The sequence below is a fragment of the Erythrolamprus reginae genome, chromosome 6, assembly GCF_031021105.1.
Source record: "Erythrolamprus reginae isolate rEryReg1 chromosome 6, rEryReg1.hap1, whole genome shotgun sequence".
In the NCBI taxonomy this organism is placed as follows: domain Eukaryota; kingdom Metazoa; phylum Chordata; class Lepidosauria; order Squamata; family Dipsadidae; genus Erythrolamprus; species Erythrolamprus reginae.
Window position 1 is genome coordinate 66,236,301 of NC_091955.1, and position 21,000 is coordinate 66,257,300.

Sequence of the window (21,000 nt, forward strand, 5' to 3'; positions counted from 1 at the left end):
CTATGGAGTCTGGTAATGAGTTCCACACTTCGACAACTCGGTTACGGAAGTCATATTTTTTACAGTCGAGTTTGGAGCGGTTAATATTAAGTTTAAATCTGTTGTGTGCTCTTGTGTTGTTGTAGTTGAAGCTGAAGTAGTCGCCGACAGGCAGGACGTTGCAGCATATGATCTTGTGGGCAATACTTAGATCTTGTTTAAGGCGTCTTTGTTCTAAACTTTCTAGGCCCAGGATTGAAAGTCTAGTCTTGTAGAGTATTCTATTTCGAATACCATCACTCAGACAGGCTAGAAGAAACCAGAGTCTTGGGAGGGTAAAAATGAACAACAAAATTAAAACGGTGGCTGGGTGGAAGCTTCTGTAATCCGTGGCTCCATGTTTTCTTGGTGCTTGGTCTTATTTTTTCCCACCTACTGAATTTGAGGGTGTTGATACCTTTCCTTTATGGGTGATGATTTTCAGTTCTGTCTGTCTCATTTAAGAAATGGGCCAGATAATCCCCTCCTGATGCCCTTTTTAAAGATGTCTCCAAATAAAAATAAGATGGAATCAAGACAAATCTAGTGATGGATCAAGGTTTTGTTTCCGAAATCATTCAGTTTAAATGAAGTATATATGCTTATATTTGGAAGAGTTCTTGGCATACTGTTAGTGTTACACCAACCCTCCGCAGTCTGCATTGGCTGCCGATCAGTTTCCGGTCACAATTCAAAGTGTTGGTCATGACCTATAAAGCCCTTCATGGCATCGGGCCAGAATATCTCCGAGTCCACCTTCTGCCGCACAAATCCCAGCGACTGCTTAGGTCCCACAGAGTTGGCCTTCTTCAGGTCCCGTCGACTAAACAATGTCGTCTGGCGGGACCCAGGGGAAGAGCCTTCTCTGTGGTGGCCCCAACCCTCTGAAACCAACTCCCCCCAGAGATTAGAATAGCCCCCACCCTCCTTGCCTTTTGTAAGCTTCTTAAAACCCGCCTCTGCCGCCAGGCATGGGGGAACTGAGACAGCTTCCCCTGGGCCTATACAGTTTATGCATGGTATGTTTGTATGTATGTTTCTTTTAAAAAGGAGTTTTTAAGTGACTTTTTAATTATTAGATTTGTTATGTATTGTACTATTATTGTTGTGAGCTGCCCCGAGTCTACGGAGAGGGGCGGCATACAAATCTAATTAATAATAACAGTAACAACAACAACAACAACAACAACAACAACAATAATAATAATAATAATACACTTTCAGAATCCAAACTCATCCATCCAGTTTTTTCTCAAGACTTTTTATTGTATTTTTGGGTCGGTTAACAAGCGCAGGTTTCTGTTCAGTAATTTTGGGCCATTACTTATTTATATATCGGTTTCATGAAAAAATATTTATGTGAGTGGTTTAATATTGCTCAAAGGCTTTTATTGTGCTATTGTTTCAAAGTGAAATAATTCGATTGAGTTTATGATGCTATATATCACAGGCAATGTGAAAAAAGTTAAATCCAACTTGTTGCTACTCCTTGCTGTCAATCCCATTTTCTGAGAGTGAATTTGGGAAGGGAGGCAGCTAATTTCTCTCTGCTTGTATGACAGCTGCCTGGTTGTGAGAAATGTCTGTGACAGCTTGTAAATTTTGACCCAGCGAATGGTTGCTAAGGTAATTGCCCTTCCATCTCTTCATTACACCTACATAGCATTGATATAGTTTGTGAAGCGTATGGCACACAAATAGACGTACTTTGCATAACATGTGGGATGGGGTGGGAGTGTCACAATGCCAATATGTTGTTGAGAAACTGGAGGAGGAAGAAGCTGTGGCTAAACAACCAGTTTCTCTACTTTTAGGTACAATTGTATGTCTATACTGTAGAGTCTAATAGTGTTGTCACAATTGATATTTGATAAAAAGGTCCGTGAGGACATTTTAACAAAATCAAGATGGCAATTACACATTTGTTATGTCAGGTTCATTTGTTTGCTTGTTTCTTTGTTTACTGTGGATACTCCAGTGTTTGATGAATACAATGGCTCTAACACTATTTTCTATATCGCTTATTCAATTTGGAGTATGAAGGATGTGTATGTGTGTATACATAAATGTTTTAAAAAATTACTCAGAATTGTATTAGCAATGCATTAGCACTGAGGAAGTATCTAAACAGATTTTCATTTAGTCCCAAAAGACCCGGGTACAGGGTTCAGTTCAGAATTATGTTTATTTATTTTAATTTATTTATTTTGTCAAACAATTATAGAGTGGTAATTTGTACAAATTAAACATTAGATAAGTAATGATAAAAAGTCACAAAAGAAGACAATAGGACAGGGACGGTAGGCACAGTGGTGCGCTTATGCACGCCCCTTACAGACCTCTTAGAAAGGGGGAGAGGTCAATTGTAGATAGTCTAAGGTCAAAGGTTTTGGGGTTAGGAGTAGAAACCACAGAATCAGGTAGTGCATTCCAGGCGTTGATTACTCTGTTGCTGAAGCTGTATTTTTTGCAGTCAAGTTTGGAGCGGTTGATATTTAGTTTAAATCGATTTCGTGCTCGCGTGTTGTTGTGGTTGAAGGTGAAGTAGTCGTTAACAGGTAGGACATTTTGGTATATGATTTTATGAACTATAATTAAGTCGGAACTGAGATGACGGAATTGTAAGTTGTCTAAACCAAGAATTTCAAGTCTGGTGGAGTAAGGTATTTTATTGTGAGAAGAGGAGTGAAGGACTCTTCTTGTGAAATATTTCTGGACTTTCTCAATTGTGTTGATGTCAGATATGCAATGTGGGTTCCATACAGGTGAGCTGTATTCTAGGATTGGTCTGACAAATGTTTTGTAAGCTCTTGTTAGCAGTTCAAAATTACCAGAGAAGAAGCTGCGAAGGATTAGGTTAACAACTCTTAAAGCCTTTTTGGCAATGTTGTGGCAGTGGGCTCTAGGACTTAGGTCATTGGATATGAGTACTCCAAGGTCTTTGACAGATTGAGGGTTATCAATAAGTTCAATTCCTCCACGTTTATATTTAGTTATTGGCAGATTCCTTGATAGGACCTTGCTTCCATCCTTTCATTCAAGATAGTAGACATTGTCATACAATCCTAAGTCGTATGGACATCTCGTTGAATTGGAACTTTTGGTCAAGAATTAAATTACTTAATTCTTCAAATACAGTAAGCAACTGACCCCAGAAAAGAGCTGGGTATATTGTGTTTATGGCCTGCTCATTTTCAACATCTCAAATGGGTTCTTTATTTTCTTGATTGAGATAGAATAGAATAGAATAGAATTTTTATTGGCCAAGTGTGATTGGACACACAAGGAATTTGTCTTGGTGCATATGCTCTCAACGTACATAAAATAAAATATACATTTGTCAAGAATCATGTGGTACAACACTTAATGATTGTCATAGGGGTCAAATAAGCAATGAAGAAGCAATATTAATAAAAATCTTAGGATATACGCAACAAGTTACCGTCATACAGTCAACATGGGAGGAAATGGGTGATAGGAATGATGAGAAAAACTAGTAGAATAGAAGTGCAGACTTAGTAGAAAGTCTGACAGTTTTGAGGGAATTATTTGTTTAGTAGAGTGATGGCGTTCGGGAAAAAACTGTTCTTGTGTCTAGTTGTCTTGGTGTGCAGTACTCTGTAGCGACGTTTTGAGGGTAGGAGTTGAAACAATTTGTGTCCAGGATGCGAGGGGTCAGTAAATATTTTCCCCGCCCTCTTTTTGACTCGTGCAGTATACAGGTCCTCAATGGAAGGCAGATTGGCAGCAATTGTTTTTTCTGCAATTCTGATTATCCTCTGAAGTCTGTGTCGGTCCTGTTGGGTTGCAGCACCAAACCAGACAGTTATAGAGGTGCAGATGACAGACTCAATGATTCCTCTGTAGAACTGAATCAGCAGCTCCTTGGGCAGTTTGAGCTTCCTGAGCTGGCGCAGAAAGAACATTCTTTGTTGTGCTTTTTTGATGATGTTTTTGATGTTAGGTGACCATTTTAGGTCTTGAGATATGATAGAACCTAGAAATTTGAAGGTCTCTACTGTTGATACTGTGTTGTCTAGTATTGTGAGAGGTGGAAGGGTGGAAGGGTTTCTCTTAAAGTCTACCACCATTTCTACGGCTTTGAGTGTGTTCAGTTCTAGATTGTTCCATATGCTATCCCTAAGAACTTCTAAAACCTGTGACCAAATGATAAACTCAATTTAACTAAAGGAGGACTTTATTAAACACATGTCTAATAAGTAATAGTATTAACTAAAGAACATTGAAAACAACCGAAATTAAATCAAATTTCACTTTTATTCTAATTCCATCCATTATTTTGGGGAGCGGAGCCCCCAACTCAAAGAATAAATATGGCCCTTGGCCCAGATAAAATTATGTCCACAGATTTAAAATATATTCACTATTTCTTCTACAGAGGAAAGAGATCTTATAATATAGAAATGTATATTAAATAAAACTAAAGGAAATGGAAATACTAGGGGAAGCCCAGGTGTGAATATGGTTGCCTTTTGTTTTAAAATGTAATACTTAAATAATTGAGATATAGTTGCAACATACTTTCTTATGATCTGCTATGATTCATGTATGTATTACTCTGTTGATATTATTAATATGGAAATGTACTGTGAAAAATATAATGTAATAAAGTAGTGAAAAATAAAGCTAACAGAACATTATGTAAGGTTCCTGTAAGCAGTCTGATTGTTAACATCCACTCTCAATTTAGTAAAAGATGAGAGTTAGTTGATTCTCTATAAGAAGCAAGTTCTGTTGTTATAGAAAAGGTCATTGTAATTGTGCTGTAAACAATTTAGTTTGTTGGTAGCAATAAATGAATCAAACAGCTTTTTCTTCTGAACAGGTGACTTGATATCTCTCTGAAAAATATTATATGTAGCGAAATGTTTTTAAGGGAATAACAACACTGAATTTGAAAACTCAACATGCCTAAAGAGCATTTTGAACGTCTCATCACCAAGATACAAAACTTTTGCCAGACCCATCCTTAAAGACAGTTCATCTGTCTGGAACCCATAACACATCTCGGACATCAACACCCTTGAAAATGTCCAAAGATACTTCACCAGAAGAGCCCTTCACTCCTCTACTCGAAACAGAATACCCTACGAAAACAGACTATCAATCCTAGGTCTAGAAAGCTTAGAACTACGATGCCTAAAATGTGGGCAAGTACAGTGATCCCTCGATTTGCGCGTTCTCGATTAGCGCGAAACGCTGCAACGCGGTTTTTCCAAAAATATTAATTAAAAAATAAGTCCGCGTTTTTTTTCCTACACCACGGTTTTTCCCGCCCGATGACGTCATACTGATTGCTGATTGGCCAAAATCAGCAAAAGAAGGGAGGGTTGCCATTGCCATTGCCGCCAGCGCTGCCCTGTGGGTAGCGGCGAGGAGCCCGGAAAAATCACCATTGCATTGCCAGCCTCCGAACTTGCGTCGCTCCACCTTCTGCGCATGTGCGGCCATGGAACAAAGGGCGCGCATGCGCAGATGGTGTTTTTACTTCCGCATCCAGTATAACGCGGAAATCGGTTAGCGCGGGAGGTCTTGGAACGTAACCCCCGCGCTAACCGAGGGATCACTGTATTGCGCACAAGATCATATGCTGCAACGTTCTACCTGTCAATGACTACTTCAGCTTCAATCGCAACAACACAAGGGCACGCAACAGATTCAAACTTAATATTAACCGCTCCAAACTTGACTGTAAAAAATATGACTTCAGCAACTGAGTTGTCGAAGCGTGGAACTCATTACCTGATTCAGTAGTGTCAACCCCTAACCCCCAACATTTTTCCCTTAGACTATCTACGATTGACCTCTCCAGGTTCCTTAGAGGTCAGTAAGGGGCATGTATAAGTGCACCAGTGTGCCTTCCGTCCCCTGTCCAATTGTCTCTCCTTATCTCATTTATCTTTTCTTCCTTTCAAATATGTTCACCTATACTTTTATATCTTTTCTTCTATTCTTTTCTTTATTTATATTATTACATATCTATTCTCTTCAATGTGTATTATTTATTGGACAAAATAAATAAATTAAATAAATAAATAAATAAAAAATAAATAACATGTTGTTCAAACCATCCTTGAAAGGACCAATTTGTTCACAGCTACCCGTGGAAATATCCCATTCACCTCAGTGACATTTCAATGATTTATCCCATTCAGAGAAATCCAATCAATATTCCACATATCATTTGTTATTTCTCAATGCTACCAGGCCTGCTTATCCCCATTAATAGATTACGTATTGAGACGAGAAAGAGAGAGGAAAATGCAACATTTCTGTCTTGATTATAAGGTCAGGCCTTGGAAATCCTTGCTTTCTGAACATTGAATCTACTTTTAACTTCCCAAATTGTTTTTACAACTACTTTAGGAACCTTAAAGAAATGAATTAAAAATTGATAACTTTTGCACATAGAAAAAAATGCGTGCTCTTTTGTACATCGGTCATGGTGACCCATCTAACAGTCAGGCTGACCCAGAGAAATTCTAATGCCTAAATAGGTGCTTATCTAAGCAACCTATTTCTTGGCTACTCTGCCTGTCTCTTATCTGTAACCAGTCATCATGTGAGGTGTAGCAGTGACCTGTACAAGCAAGAAAGAACAGCCTGAATTAGCTGGTCTCCATTTTCTTCTATCAAAGCTATCAGAGTGCTATCTGTAGATGCTGCTGTTGATATCCTAATTACCTTGGAAATTGTCACAGGTTGTTACTTTTTGGCATGCGTGATCCTACTAAATCTTCATCACTAGTATTCTCCTTGTCAAAATACTTGCATCTTTGTCATATAAACATAATAATAAACATTTTGGCAACAATTGCTTCCTCTTAACTTTGGAAGGCTGTGTTAAATTTTACTCTGCTGCAATTATTATTATTATTATTATTATTATTATTATTATTATTATTAATTAGATTTGTATGCCGCCCATCTCCGAAGACTCGGGGCGGCTCACAACAATAAAAACAATATTATAGCAAAACAAATCTAATATTAAAATATATTTAAAAACCAAACAGCACATTTATACCAAACATGAAACAAAATATAAAGAAGCCTGGGGGAAAGGTGTCTCAACTTCCCCATGCCTGGCGGTATAAGTGAGTCTTGAGTAATTTACGAAAGACAAGGAGGGGGGGCCGTTCTAATCTCCGGGGGAAGTTGATTCCAGAGGGCCGGGGCCGCCACAGAGAAGGCTCTTCCCCTGGGGCCCGCCAAACGACATTGTTTAGTCGATGGGACCCGGAGAAGGCCAACTCTGTGGGACCTTATCGGCCGCTGGGATTCGTGCGGTAGTAGGCGGTTCCGGAGGTACTCTGGTCCAATGCCATGTAGGGCTTTAAAGGTCATAACCAACACTTTGAAGTGTGACCGGAAACTGATCAGCAGCCAATGCAGGCCACGGAGTGTTGTAGAAACGTGGGCGAATCTGGGAAGCCCCACGATGGCTCTCGCAGCTGCATTCTGCACGATCTGAAGTTTCCGAACACTTTTCAGAGGTAGCCCCATGTGGAGAGCGTTGCAGTAATCGAACCTCGAGGTGATGAGGGCATGAGCGACTGTGAGCAATGACTCCCTGTCCAAATAGGGCCGCAAGTGGTGCACCAGGTGAACCTGGGCAAACGCCCCCCTCGCCACAGCCGAAAGATGGTGTTCCAATGTCAGCAATGCGTTCTCTCCCCCAAGTTTGCCATTTTGATCAACTGGAAGGCAAAATCACACTTGACTTATTCTCTTCTATCCATTTCCATTTCTATTATTTCTATTCTGAGAGCAAATCACAGGTCTGGTGAAGACTAGGCCGCAAGACTTTAGATGCCATTGAAGGAAAACCATTGTTCAGCAGTGTTTCCAGAGCCAGGAGAATATCTGAACACTTTGTTTGCTGCTGAGGCTAGAATGTTGTCTATATACCCTATAGCAGTGTTTCCCAACCTTGGCAACTTGAAGATATTTGGACTTCAACTCCCAGAATTCCCCAGCCAGCAAATGCTGGCTGGGGAATTCTGGGAGTTGAAGTCCAAATATCTTCAAGTTGCCAAGGTTGGGAAACACTGCCTTATAGTAGCAATGAAAAAAAGTTCTCTACGGGACCATCAAACGTTTTCTTGAGTGAAAAAGTTGTCCTTGTGATTTGACCACTGAGATTATGAAAAAAGAGGTAGTTATCCCACTATTTTTCCAGGTTGACGTTCTAAAAATGTGCTGGTGTGCTGAAGTTAATAGAACGCAGCCTTGAGAGACAGGTGCAGGACTTTTATTGTATTGTATTGTATTGTATTGTATTGTATTTTTTTGTGGTGGCCCCCGCCCTCTGGAATCAACTCCCCCCGGAGATCAGGACTGCTCCCACCCTCCTTGCCTTTCGCAAACTTCTAAAAACCCACCTATGTCGCCAGGCTTGGGGAAACTGTCATTCTCCCAGCAGCTTCATTTTATCTATGGTTTGTTTGGATTGTATGACTGTTTTTTATAAGGGTTTTTAAAATTGTTTTTAATATTGGATTTGTATCTCATGTATTACTTGTTGTGAGCCGCTCTGAGTCTTCGCAGAAGGGAAGCATACAAATCTAATAAATAATAATAATAATAATAATAATAATAATAATAATAATAATAGTCCCTTCTGGATAAAGGATTTATAGATGTCAGCTCCACATAGTTTCGAAGCTCTTACATAGGTAAAAAGAACAGATTGCCTTGATTTTAATTCATTCTATTGATTTAGACTGTACAGTAATGCTTATTTCTCATGCTAACCTATAATGTGATTTGGTTGATTAGGGTGATATATAAACCAACCATTCTGGTTTAAAAAGAATTTAAAAAAAAACACAGAGAAAAGGCCTACCTGTGCAAATCTGGGGAAAAACAGATAATCCTGTCCTCTCGTGTGTGAGATGATTCTTATTTATTTGTTTGTTTATTATTCAATTTGTCAACAAGTGCAAAGACGTGTGTTTTTACAGTGTAAAATATGTGTTTTTACACAGGTAAAAACAGCACAAATAAATGGCTATAAAGGAGCAAAACATAGTCATAAACATATAAAATGAGTACAGTGATCCCTCGCCACTTCGTTGTTTACCTTTCGTGGACTCAGTGCATTGCGGGTTTTTATAAAATATTAATGAAAAAAATATATTGTGGATTTTTGCTACTTCGCCGGTTTTCTATGGAACTCGATCTGAGACGCTATTTGCCTACATGAGATTGTAAACAACAGATGATTGGTTGATTGAACGAGAAGTGACCAACCAGAGAGTGCTGCTTTGTATTCCAGAGCCTGATTGGCTCAGTACAGTAGCGCGTTGTTTACTTTTCGTCTGTGCAAAGCTTCCCCATCTCTAAATCTGCACCTACACTCGGCCATTTCACGTGGAGCATCGTTTCATCGTGTAGGTTTTGGAATTCAAAACATTTTACAGTAAGTGTAAAGGTATAATACATGCACAGAACAGTGTGGGAATGGTTATTAAGGGAATGGGAAAGGTTTACATAGCGTAAAAGTGTGGGGGAGGGTTTATAGAGCCTTAAAATACAGTCAGTATGGTAATTGATGAATAGGTTAGTATTTCCACAATCCAGGTGTATTTGGAGCTCTGTGCAGAGCTCACAGTAGTGTGAATGTTATACTTTGGATATGTAGTTTATTATGCTTAGCATGGTGCTGTGGTTGGCTCTGGCCCAGCTCCTGCCCCAGGGAATGGGGAGGTGGATGCAGGGGAAACTTCAACATGTCACAGGCCGCTGTTATTGCCGACAGAATCAGTTCAGAGTTTAGTTTCCTCGGACGAAGAAGAAGGTGGAAGTGACTCGGCAGAGGAGGGCTTGGCACACAGCTAAGGCAGTCAATCTTCCTTATCTTCTATTGCTTCAGATGATGACATTTTGAACCCACGCAAGCGCAGAATTATGCGTAGAAGAGACCAAATAAGAACATATTACAGGAAATAAGGGAGGCCACCTGTGTTTGGGTGGGGCTCCAGTAATTAGGGCTGCTGCTATAAATAGCAGCATGTGGGTTTGGCCATTGTGGAAGAATATCTGTTGGCAGTTTCGTCAGGAATCTTGTGTGCTGGACTTTGTTGCTTTTTCACGCCTTTGAAAACAAAGCAGAGCAACGTGTGTGTGTGTGTGTGTCACTTCGTTGGAAGAAGAAGGGGTGTGAAGTTTCTCCACAGCTACTGGCTAAGTACTTAATGACTGCTTAAGGGAAATTGTACAGACTACCCAGTTGTTTTGGGAAGAGTGCTCTTTGCAATACCAAAAGAGTGCTTAGTTTATTTTGACTTTTGTGATAAAGAACATTGTTTTGAATTTTCAAACGTGTGTGTCTGAAATTTGTACCCTTGAATTTTCGGGAGGCTCCTATCAGACAGAACACATGGTTTCTAGCAAGTGTGCTTATTGAGTGGATAAATTTGCATTTACTGGCCTCACTATTGCAAATGACTCTGCAGAAACAAGGAGCCATCCTGCCATTGTTTTTGTATTCTGGGCCGTCATGGGAGATATTAATAATTTCTTCAGGAGAGATGGTCGATGCTGGAAAGTTGCTGGTGATACTGCGAGCCATAGTGATGTCATCTATTTTGTTGTTGTACTCAAGTCCAAATAAGATTTGATTTGATTTGATTTTATTGGATTTATATGCCGCCCCTCTCCACAAACTCGGGGCGGCTCACAACAAGGTAAAAACAATACATAATAACAAATCCAATACCCACCAATCCAATTACAATTTAAGCTAAAAAATTCATAAAAAACAACCCCAGAATATTAAAAAACAAGCATACAATCAATCTAACACCAAAACAACATGGGCAAGGGGGAGATGTTTCAGTTCCCCCATGCCTGACGGCAGAGGTGGGTTTTAAGGAGTTTCCGAAAGGCAAGGAGGGTGAGGGCAATCCTAATCTCAGGGGGGAGCTGGTTCCAGAGGGTCGGAGCCGCCATAGAGAAGGCTCTTCCCCTGGGTCCTGCCAGACGGCATTGTTTAGTCGACGGGACCCGGAGAAGGCCAACTCTGTGGGACCGAACCGGTCGCTAGGATTCGTGCGGCAGAAGGCGGTCCCGGAGATATTCTGGTCCGGTGCCATGAAGGGCTTTATAGGTCATAACCAACACTTTGAATTGTGACCGGAAACTGATCGGCAACCAATGCAGACTGAGGAGTGTTGGAGTGATATGGGCATACTTAGAGAAGCCCATAATTGCTCTCGCAGCTGCATTCTGCACGATCTGAAGTTTCCGAACACTGAAACGAGCACTAAGATGGCATTTGGACAGTTCTTATCACGTTCGAGTGCATCTTTGATGAGGATTGATATGTCAGTAGTAACGTAGCTGTTTCCATGAGACTGTGGTTGAGGCTGTTGAGGTGGGGTAGGTTTTTGAGATGATGGGTCTTCACTTTTCATCATTGCTCTGCCAAACACAGCTCTTGACCTAACAAAAAAAGGCAACCTACAGCTGTAACAATATTCTCCACAGCTAACTTAGTATAAAATATGACCCCAACTAATGTGTAAAGTTCTCTTGAGCCTCATGGGACTCTCAGGTTTGACACAATTTAGATGAACGGCCCTTAAATGTTCCACGCCAAGGCCCTGCCTCATGTTTATTAGTCCCCAATTCCCCTTTTCCTGAGCAGAAAGCTCTACTTCTGTCAGGTTTTGTGTCCAAATGCAGAAAAAAAGAGCTAGTTTCTCCAGAAGAGCTTTAGGGAGAAAAAAGAACTTACTTGACTTACTGTGGCCTTGATATGAAATATAGTGTTGTCAGAATCTGGGGCAACTGAAAATGTTAGCTGGAGACAGTTACCAAGCAACAGCCGCACCGCGGGACACGAGTGAAGAGACAGCTCATCATTCTCTCAGCAGCTTGGGGTCTTTGTGTGTGTGGCAAAGGAAGCAGATGTGACATTATGAATGCTCACCTGTATGACGTAAGTGGCCTACATTCGAGAAACTGGCTGTGTATCACTAGATAAAATGATATTTCTCGCATGTTGGACGTTCATCTCCCATAGAGTCTTGGTAAGGATGCCTGACGCAAACATGAAATGTTCCTACGCTGTCACTTAATTTGAGGCTCGGTTGCTAGCAGGGAGCTCACAAATTGCCATGTGCTATAATGTCATGTGGGTGCTTGTCACTTAGTGAAGCAAATGGAGAAATACGACTTGAGCCAAGAGGAGAGTCTTCTATTCCTTCCCATGGTATACATCAGTTGTTCTGTCTGGGTGCCCCCAGACTTCAACACCAACTGAAAAAAGCAGCCAGACATGCTGGTAAAAGCAAACGCACTTTATAGTTGGAAAAACAAACACAGAGAAAAACCTGTTCTTCCCAACAGACAGGCTATGAGGCTTCACAGCAGAGTCATGATGGCCAGACAATACAGCAGACTTCTTGCTGGCACACACACCACTGTAGAGAATAAGACCCACGTCTTTCCCCCCAAGGTTTCAGCCTTCAGGGCCACAAGCCAGAGTCAGAAACGCCAAAGATCACAGCCAGGTCCCAGGACTCCCAAAGATAATACTCCACAATACAGGAAGGGTGGGTCTGCCTTTTCAGCCTTTCTGGGGAGAACCACACCCAAACCCAGCTGTTGCCTATTTAGGGCTGGAAATACCTGGCTAATTGTCTCCTTCGTTGTGCTGCTCTTCTCTGCCTGAGATCGATGATGGCTTGTGAATTTTCATCTAAGGACTCCAGGCTGCTTGCTGGGGAGAGCTCCACCCTGGGGGACTCAGGCTGTTCTCCCTCTCCCTCGGCCTGATATTCCTCCTCCCCGTCTGCCTGGGCCTCCTCCTCCTCCTCCTGTTCCTCATCCTCCCCCTCTGAGCATGGAGCCGGCAGAGGTTCAGCCGTTCCCTGAGGAGCCTCAGACGGAATCACAACATCAGTGATGGTGAACCTTTTTCCCCTCGGGTGCCGAAAGAGCATGCACGCACATTATCACGCATGCACGAGTCCCCACACCCATAATTCAATGCCTGGGGAGGGCGAAAACATATTCCCCCACCTCCCAGAGGCCCTCTGCAGACTGACAATGGCCTATTTCCCAACTTCTGGTGGGCCCAGTAGGCTCGTGTTTTGCCCTCTCCAAGCTCCAAAGGCTTCCGTGGAGCCAGGGGAAACGCCCTCCACCATCCCTCTGGAGGCTCTCTGGAAGCCAAAAACGTCCTCCCAGAGCCTCTGCGCGATCCAAAAATCAGCTGGCCAGCACACACATGCAAATTGGAGTTGATCTAGTCCCATCGACTAAACAATGTTGTCTGGCGGGTCCCAGGGGAAGAGCCTTCTCTGTGGCGGCCCTGACTCTCTGGAACCAGCTCCCCCCGGAGATTAGAACTGCCCCCACCCTCCTTGCCTTCGGTAAACTCCTTAAAACTCACCTCTGTCATCAGGCATGGGGGAATTGAGGCATTCCCCCCTCCCCCGGGCCTATACAATTTATGTATGGTATGTCTGTGCGTATGTCTGGTTTAATAATGGGGTTTTTAAAATTTTTAATTTGTTGGATTTGTTGTGAATTGTTTTATTATATGTTGTGAGCCGCCCCGAGTCTACGGAGAGGGGTGGCATGCAAATCTAATAAATAAATAAATAAACAGCTCGCGCGCCAGCAGATATAGTTCCGCGTGCCGCCTGTGGCACCCATGCCATAGGTTCGCCAACACTGGTATACATTCTCTCCTATGTGACTCCTTTCTCGATTACCATAGTGCTGGTCCTCAGGCTGATAAGAAAATAGTCATCCTATAGATGCCATTCTGAGGGAAATTCTTTGAGAAGCTCATTCTGAGTCTGAGGTGATCCTGAATATTGCCACCACAGCCTGCTGCAGCTATCTAAGAGCCAGGGTGTTGCAGTGGTTAGACTGCAGCACTGCAGGCTACTTCAGCTAACTGCTAGCAGTAGTTCAGCAGTTCAAATCTCATCACCGGCTCAAGATTGACTCAGCCTTCCATCCTTCTAAGGTGGGTCAAATGAGGACCCAGATTGTTGGGGGCAAGATGCTGACTCTGTTAACCACTTAGAGAGGGCTGTAAAAACACTATTTATTTATTATTAATTAATTAATTAATTAATTTATTTATTTATTAATCTATTTATTTATTTATTTATTTTGTCCAATACACAATACATATTGAAGAGGATAGACATGAGGTATTATATAGAAAGAAAAGATATAAAAGTAGAGGAGAAGATATATGAAAGGAAGAAAAGATATATGATATATGACATAAGGAGAGACAATTGGACAGGGGACGAAAGGCAGGCTAGTGCACTTATGTACGCCCCTTACTGACCTCTTAGGAACCTTGAGAGGTCAAATGTGGATAGTCTAAGGGAGAAATGTTGGGGGTTAGGGGTTGACACTACTGAGTCCGTTAATGAGCTCCATGCTCCAACAACTCGATTGCTAAAGTCATATTTTTTACAGTCAACCTTGGAGCGATTAATATTAAGTTTGAATTTGTTGTGTGCTCTTGTGTTGTTGCGATTGAAGCTGAAGTAGTCATTGACAGGCAAGACGTTGCAGCATATGATTTTGTGGGAAATACTTACCGTAGATCGTGTTTTAGGTGTCGTAGTTCTAAGCTTTCAAGACTTAGGATTGATAGTCTGCTTATGTAGGGCATTCTGTTTCGAGTGGAGGAGTGAAGCGGTATATAAGTCTAAATGCTATTGCTATTGCTATCTAACAAGGCATCACACTGAAAAACTTTTAAAGCAACACCTGTATAGTGACCAGCAGAGTAACAACCTGTTTGGTTCAAAAGAGGGGTAAAATAATTCATCTAGGTTAAAACTGAACTACCCTCCCTCAACAGAAGGGGGAAAATAAGACAACACCTATCTCCACTTTCCATCACAACCCTTGCAACAATTCCAAGGTGATTCGGTTTAACAATGGTTGGCCATGATGCCACGATCAAACTCTAGACACCTTTGGCCTGGATGAATGAGTCTTCATTGGCATAGCAGTGGTGGGGCAGATCCTGGTTGTTGTGTGCACACTCTTGCGGCGTGAGGTGAAAAGGAAGAGACGGTGAATTTGTTCAATCTTGCAAAAAAGAATGGCTGCGTTCCGAACTTACTCTGAAGCGTAAGCGTGATGTGTGATCTTATTATTTGTTTCTTTATGACTCCTAGCTAGCCCTAATTAGCCATAAATTTTAGAATGACTTGTGGAATGTCTTTCATGTTACTTCCAAGCTTATCTACTTTATTGCTGAGATAAAAATGAGGAGGACAGAAAACGGCGTGCACTGTTGAAATGTAGAGGAGAAAATAAAGAGGATATGTTTTGCATTGAGATTTCCTTTATTCCAAGTATTATATGGATCGGCATGAAATCAGAACACCGGTACGCCCAACTACGCAGCTCCGGTAGATCTCATGTACCCAGGTGCGCAGCTCCAATAGGTCTGGAGCCATGCATGTGTGCAACCGGTGAGATACCAGTGATTTTCGCCATTTTTCTTCTTCCATGCATGTGCGGAAGCAAAGAAATAGGCGAAAATCACTCAAATCTCGCTTGCACGAGGACACTCATGCAAGATTTCGGTTGCTGCACATGCACAGCAGCTGAATCTTGTGCGAGTGCATGCATGGAATGCACTGTGGGTATTGGTGACTGGCAGCCCATCACTGGTCATAGGTCAGTGATGGCGAACCTATGGCACAGGTGCCACAGGTGGCACACGGAGCCATATCTGCTGGCCAGCTGATTTTTTTTGTTTGTACAGAAGGGAGGGCTTTTTGTCTTCCAGAGAGCCTCCGGGTGGATGGGGGAGGGTGTTTTTACCCTCCCCCAGCTCCAGGGAAGCCTTTGGAGCCTGGGGAGGGTGAAACATGAGCCTACTGGGCCCCCCAGAAGCTGGGAAACAGGCCATTTCTGGCCTCCAGAGGCCTTCGGGGGCCAGGGAGGAGCTGTTTTCGCCCTCTCCATTGAATTATATTATAGTTTATATTTATTAGATTTGTATGCCACCCCTCTCCGAAGACTCGGGATGGCTCACAGCATAACAGTAATACAATACATTACAAATCTAATAATAAAAAATTAAATTCATTTAAGAAGGCATTAATAACATAATAAAATCCCTAACTATGCAGTCATACACATTCAACCTAATACAGTAAGGCCAAAAACATAATAAAAAAGGAGGAAAGATGGTAATTATCCCCACACCTGGCGACAAAAGTGGGTCTTCAGCATTTTACAGAAGACAAGGAGGGTGGAGGCTATTCGGATCCCTGGAGGGACTTGATTCCAGAGGGCCGGGGCCGCCACAGAGAAGGCTCTTCCCCTGGGTCCCGCCAGCCAACATTGTTTGGTCGACGGGACCCAGAGAAGGCCAACTCTGTGGGACCTAATCGGCCACTGGGATTCGTGCAGCAGGAGGCGGTCTCGGAGATATTCTTGTCCGATGCCATGAAGGGCTTTATAGGTCATAACCAACACTTTGAATTGTGACCGGAAACTGATTGGCAGCCAGTGCAGACCGATGCAGAATTATGGGTTTGGGCACTTGCGCCTGCATGATAGCATGTGCGCATGCTCTTTTGGCACCCAAGGGAGAAAAGGGTTGCCATCACTGTCATAGGTAAAAGGTAAAGGTTCCCGTACACATGCAGGCTAGTCGTTTCTGTCTCTAGGGTTCATCTCCATTTCTAAGCCGAAGAGCCAACACTACCTGAAGATGTCTCTGTGGTCATGTGACCGGCATGACTCAATGCCAAAGGCGCATGGAACAATGTTACCTTCCCACCAGAGCAGTCCCTATTTTCCTACTTGTATTTTGTACTGCTAGGTTGGCAGAAGCTGGGACAAGTAACAGGAGCTCACTCTGTTATGCGGTGCCAGGGATTCGAACTGCTGAACTGCTGACCTTCTAATCGACAAGCTCAGTGTCTTAGCCACTGAGCCACCATGTCCCATGCTCGTTGATCTACATCAGAGCAAATGTACACAATTGTGTTTTCACAGAGCATATAGAAGTAATAATTGTTTAAAAGTTACGCAATAAAACCTTGGTTTAATAGGTTTCAGTTTAGTTAGATTTCATACATAATGAAAACAATTTTAATTCAAACTTCCCCCCATTTAATGACTAGCGTCCATTACATTTGAAGATGTGTCTATTAAAAAAGATGTTACTACTGCATTTGCAGTAATGACAATTGTAATTGTACAAGGGATATAAATTCATGCAAATTATCTAACGGATATTCTGAGTTAAAAAGAAAACTCTCCCAGAAAGGTTCATTAAATCAATATTGGATAAAATTGGAAGGGATTAAGGACTCACATTTACAAACTTCATATCAAAAGTATAATTTCAATGACATCTATAGAGTTCATAAAGAATATACGTATTGTATAGACTCGCTGTGGCCCATTCCGCAGCCCATGCAACTCCTGACAGCTAGTAATGTAGCCTCCCAAGATCCTCAAATTTTAACATTATTATGTGATGTATATACATTACCATAGATCAGTTACTTTCAACCTTTTTTGAACCATGGCACATTTTTTACATTTACAAAATCCTGGGGCACACCATCTTCCTGGGTGTGGATGAGAGGCGGCACGCTATTGGTTCATCACAAGTGGTCGGGATGAATCCTAGAAGGTGATTGGTCAGTGAGCGTTCCCTCTGCCTCCACTCTTCCTGTTGCTGATAGCTGGAGGGATTATGAGGGGAATGTTTATGTTTGGATGGAGGCGGCTGGCGGCAAGCCGGATAAATGGCCTCCATGGGCCGTATCTGGCACGCGGGCCGTAGTTTGGGGACCCATGTTTAATTTCCCCATGGCACACCTGACCATGTCTCACGGCACACTGGTTGAAAAACACTGCCACCATAGATAGCCGAGGTGGCGTAGTGATTAGAATGCAGTACTGCAGACTACTTCTGCTGACTGCCAGCTGCCTGCAATTTGGCAGTTCAAATCCCATCAGGTTCAAGGCTGACTCAGCCTGCCATCCTTCTGAGGTGGGTCAAATGAGGACCCAGATGGTTGGGGGCAAGATGCTGACTCTGTAAATCGCTTAGAGAGGGTTGTAAAGCATTGTGAAGTGGTATGTATGCCTAAGTGTTATCGCTATTACTATGTTATATATTTAATACGTAGCCCAAGACAATTCTTTTTCACTCGGTATGATCCAGGCAAGGCAAAATGTTGGACACCCATAGTTAGACCATTGATCCATAGAGCCTACTTCAAACAACAATGACTAGCAAACCAGCCTTATTTATTTATTTGTTTGTTTGTTTGTTTGTTTATCTGTTTATCTGTTTATCTATTTATCTATTTATCTATTTATCTATTTATCTATTTATCTATTTATCTATTTATTTATCTATTTATCTATCTATTTATCTATTTATCTATTTATCTATTTATCTATTTATCTATTATTTATCTATTTATTTATCTATCTATTTATCTATCTATCTATTTATTTATCTATTTATCTATTTATCTATTTATCTGTCTGTCTGTCTGTCTGTCTGTCTGTCTGTCTGTCTGTCTGTTTGTTTGTTTATTTATTTATTTATTTATTTATGTCGGAGAGGGGCGGCATACAAATCTAATAAATTATTATTATTATTATTATTATTGTTGTTGTTGTTGTTGTTATTATTATTATTATTAATTTGACTTCTATGCCGCCCAGTCCCAAAGTACTCAGGGTAGCTATAATATAAATATAAAAATAATAGAAATACAAATACAAATAGATAATTAAAAACAATAAAAAGAAGTCGAACATAATCTAAAACTATAAAACCCCGTATTAAAAGAAACCCATTCATTATAAAGCAGTCATAATCCCATACGTACATACCATTCATGCAGTGTGGCCCTGTCAGTTGTTAGTTCATGGCCTCCCAGGCCCGCCGGCAAAGCCAGGTCTTTCTGGCCTTATGGATGGCCAATAGGGTGGGAGAAGTATAGACATTGGGGGGTAGTTGGTTCATAGAGCCGGGGCGGCCATAGAGAAGGCCCTCCCCTGTGGTCCCACCAACCTGCATTGCTTTGTCAACAGGACCCAGAGGAAGCTGACTCTGTGTGCTCTTATTGTTCTCTGGGAAGTATGTGGCACAGATATCTTGCCTGTGTTTATACAAATACACAGGCCGAAATACACTATTTTTATTTTTTATTTGTTTGTTTTGTCCAATACACAATAATACACAATGAGGGTTATAGAGGATATAATCAGATAGAATGTATTAAAGGGAGAATAGAGGAGAAAATAAAGGAGTAAAATATAACTATGAGAGAATAGCAGAAAAAGATAGAGGGATAGAAGAGAAGATATATGAGATATGGGAGAGACTATAGGACAACTAGCAGGGTAATTGTTTGTCCCGTGAAAATGAAAAACATGTTATACTTTTACATTCTGGCGACACAATGACATGTTTCCATAATAAAGATTTGTGAAATGAATGCATGTGCCTACATCTTTACCTATACATCATCTGATTGATAGCCCATGCGTCATCTATTTTTTAAAAAAGCAAATCCTAGATATTTCAGCCAAAAAGTTCTAGTGCAAGTTATTGTGTTGCAATCGCCAGTTTTAACGACTGCAGTTGCATGACACTATGATTTGAAGAGACTTGCGGATTGGCTAAGCTGCTACTATTGATTTGGAGTTTGGTCTCTTCACATTAACCTTGACTCCACCTGCTCTTCTCTTATCAACTTACCGGGAGTTAAAATTCATAGACAACCTCTATTTCCCCCTTTTCTTGCTGGGGACTACTTGATGAAAGAAATGTTTGTAGCAGACATAGATTTATTTATTTATTTTCACAAGTAAAAGTGATTATAACATAAATGGAGAGATTACAGTTGTTTAATTGTTTTTTTTACCTGGAAAAAAGTTGAACTTCTGCATTTCTCCCTGGATTACAGTTCTGGAAAGTACTTTTCTTACTGCTGCAGTCTTGCAACTAGGATAGGAAAAGGAGAGAGATTTTTTTCTATTTACGTGTGAATCTTTGACATTCCATTGCGTCTTGCTGTATCTAAGAACCCAAGAAGATGGTACGCTACTTGCCTGTTTTGCTCCAGAGGAAACTCAAAACTATTCTTTGTCTTTTTCTCCTTATGGTGGTCCTGATACACATCGTGATAGATTTTGTGCCCTCTGCTGATGATACGACCTGCAGGTGTTCACCTAAAGCCAAAGGTGCCTTGGACCGTTTACCACCCAGTTCCATATTAGCAGCTCGGAACAAGCTGAGTCTGAGGAATCTTCAGGATTTTAGCAGCAGTAACAGCTCCCTGGAAAAAGGATTTCCCTCAACAGAAGGTGTGTCGCATGTGGCTGGCCACAGCAATGTGGCTCTCCAAGATGCCAACCTCGAGCAAAGGGAAACCGAAGAAAAACCCAGCCAGAAAGTCAAATCCAAACTGTCTGCTCTTTTTCACCATCCTCTGTATAAGATCCCAATCCCAAAGGTTGCAAGGAAGGACAAACTGTTTGGGGTCAAGCCAAAGATGAATCTCTTCATCAGAAGTAGTGATGAACGGTAAGAGGTCCTCTTTTTCTCGCTCGTTTTAACATGTTCTCTTCTCAAATGAGCTTCTGTCTATTCCTGCCCAGATTCTATTATTGAGTCCATAACATTTTATTTCCCCATTTTGGAGGAGTTTGATTCTCAGTAGGTTGTGTGGATAAGAAGACAGACTAAGATTATTTATTTATTTATTTTATTTATTTATTAGATTTATTATTTTATTATTATTATTTATTAGATTTGTATGCCGCCCCTCTCCGCAGACTCGGGGCGGCTAACAACAATGATAAAAAACAACATGTAACAATCTAATTTAATAAAACAACTAAAAACCCTTATTATAAAAACCACAACAAACATACCATTCATAACTTGTAATGGCCTAGGGGAAGGAATAT

General features: G+C 41.4%; 1 protein-coding gene across 2 annotated transcripts in view; it reads left to right on the top strand.

Moving 5' to 3' along the window:
* The first annotated feature begins 19,844 nt into the window (after positions 1-19,844).
* LOC139169644 (extracellular serine/threonine protein kinase FAM20C-like) overlaps positions 19,845-21,000 on the top strand; it is a 36,293-nt gene continuing 35,137 nt past the window's right edge. For both annotated transcript variants that reach the window (XR_011559507.1, XM_070756104.1), the window contains exon 1: positions 19,845-20,614. Coding sequence is in view for 1 of the 2 variants with exons in the window: in XM_070756104.1 (XP_070612205.1) it covers positions 20,124-20,614 (491 nt within the window). In the remaining variant the exon portion in view is untranslated. The remainder of the gene's footprint in view (positions 20,615-21,000) is intronic.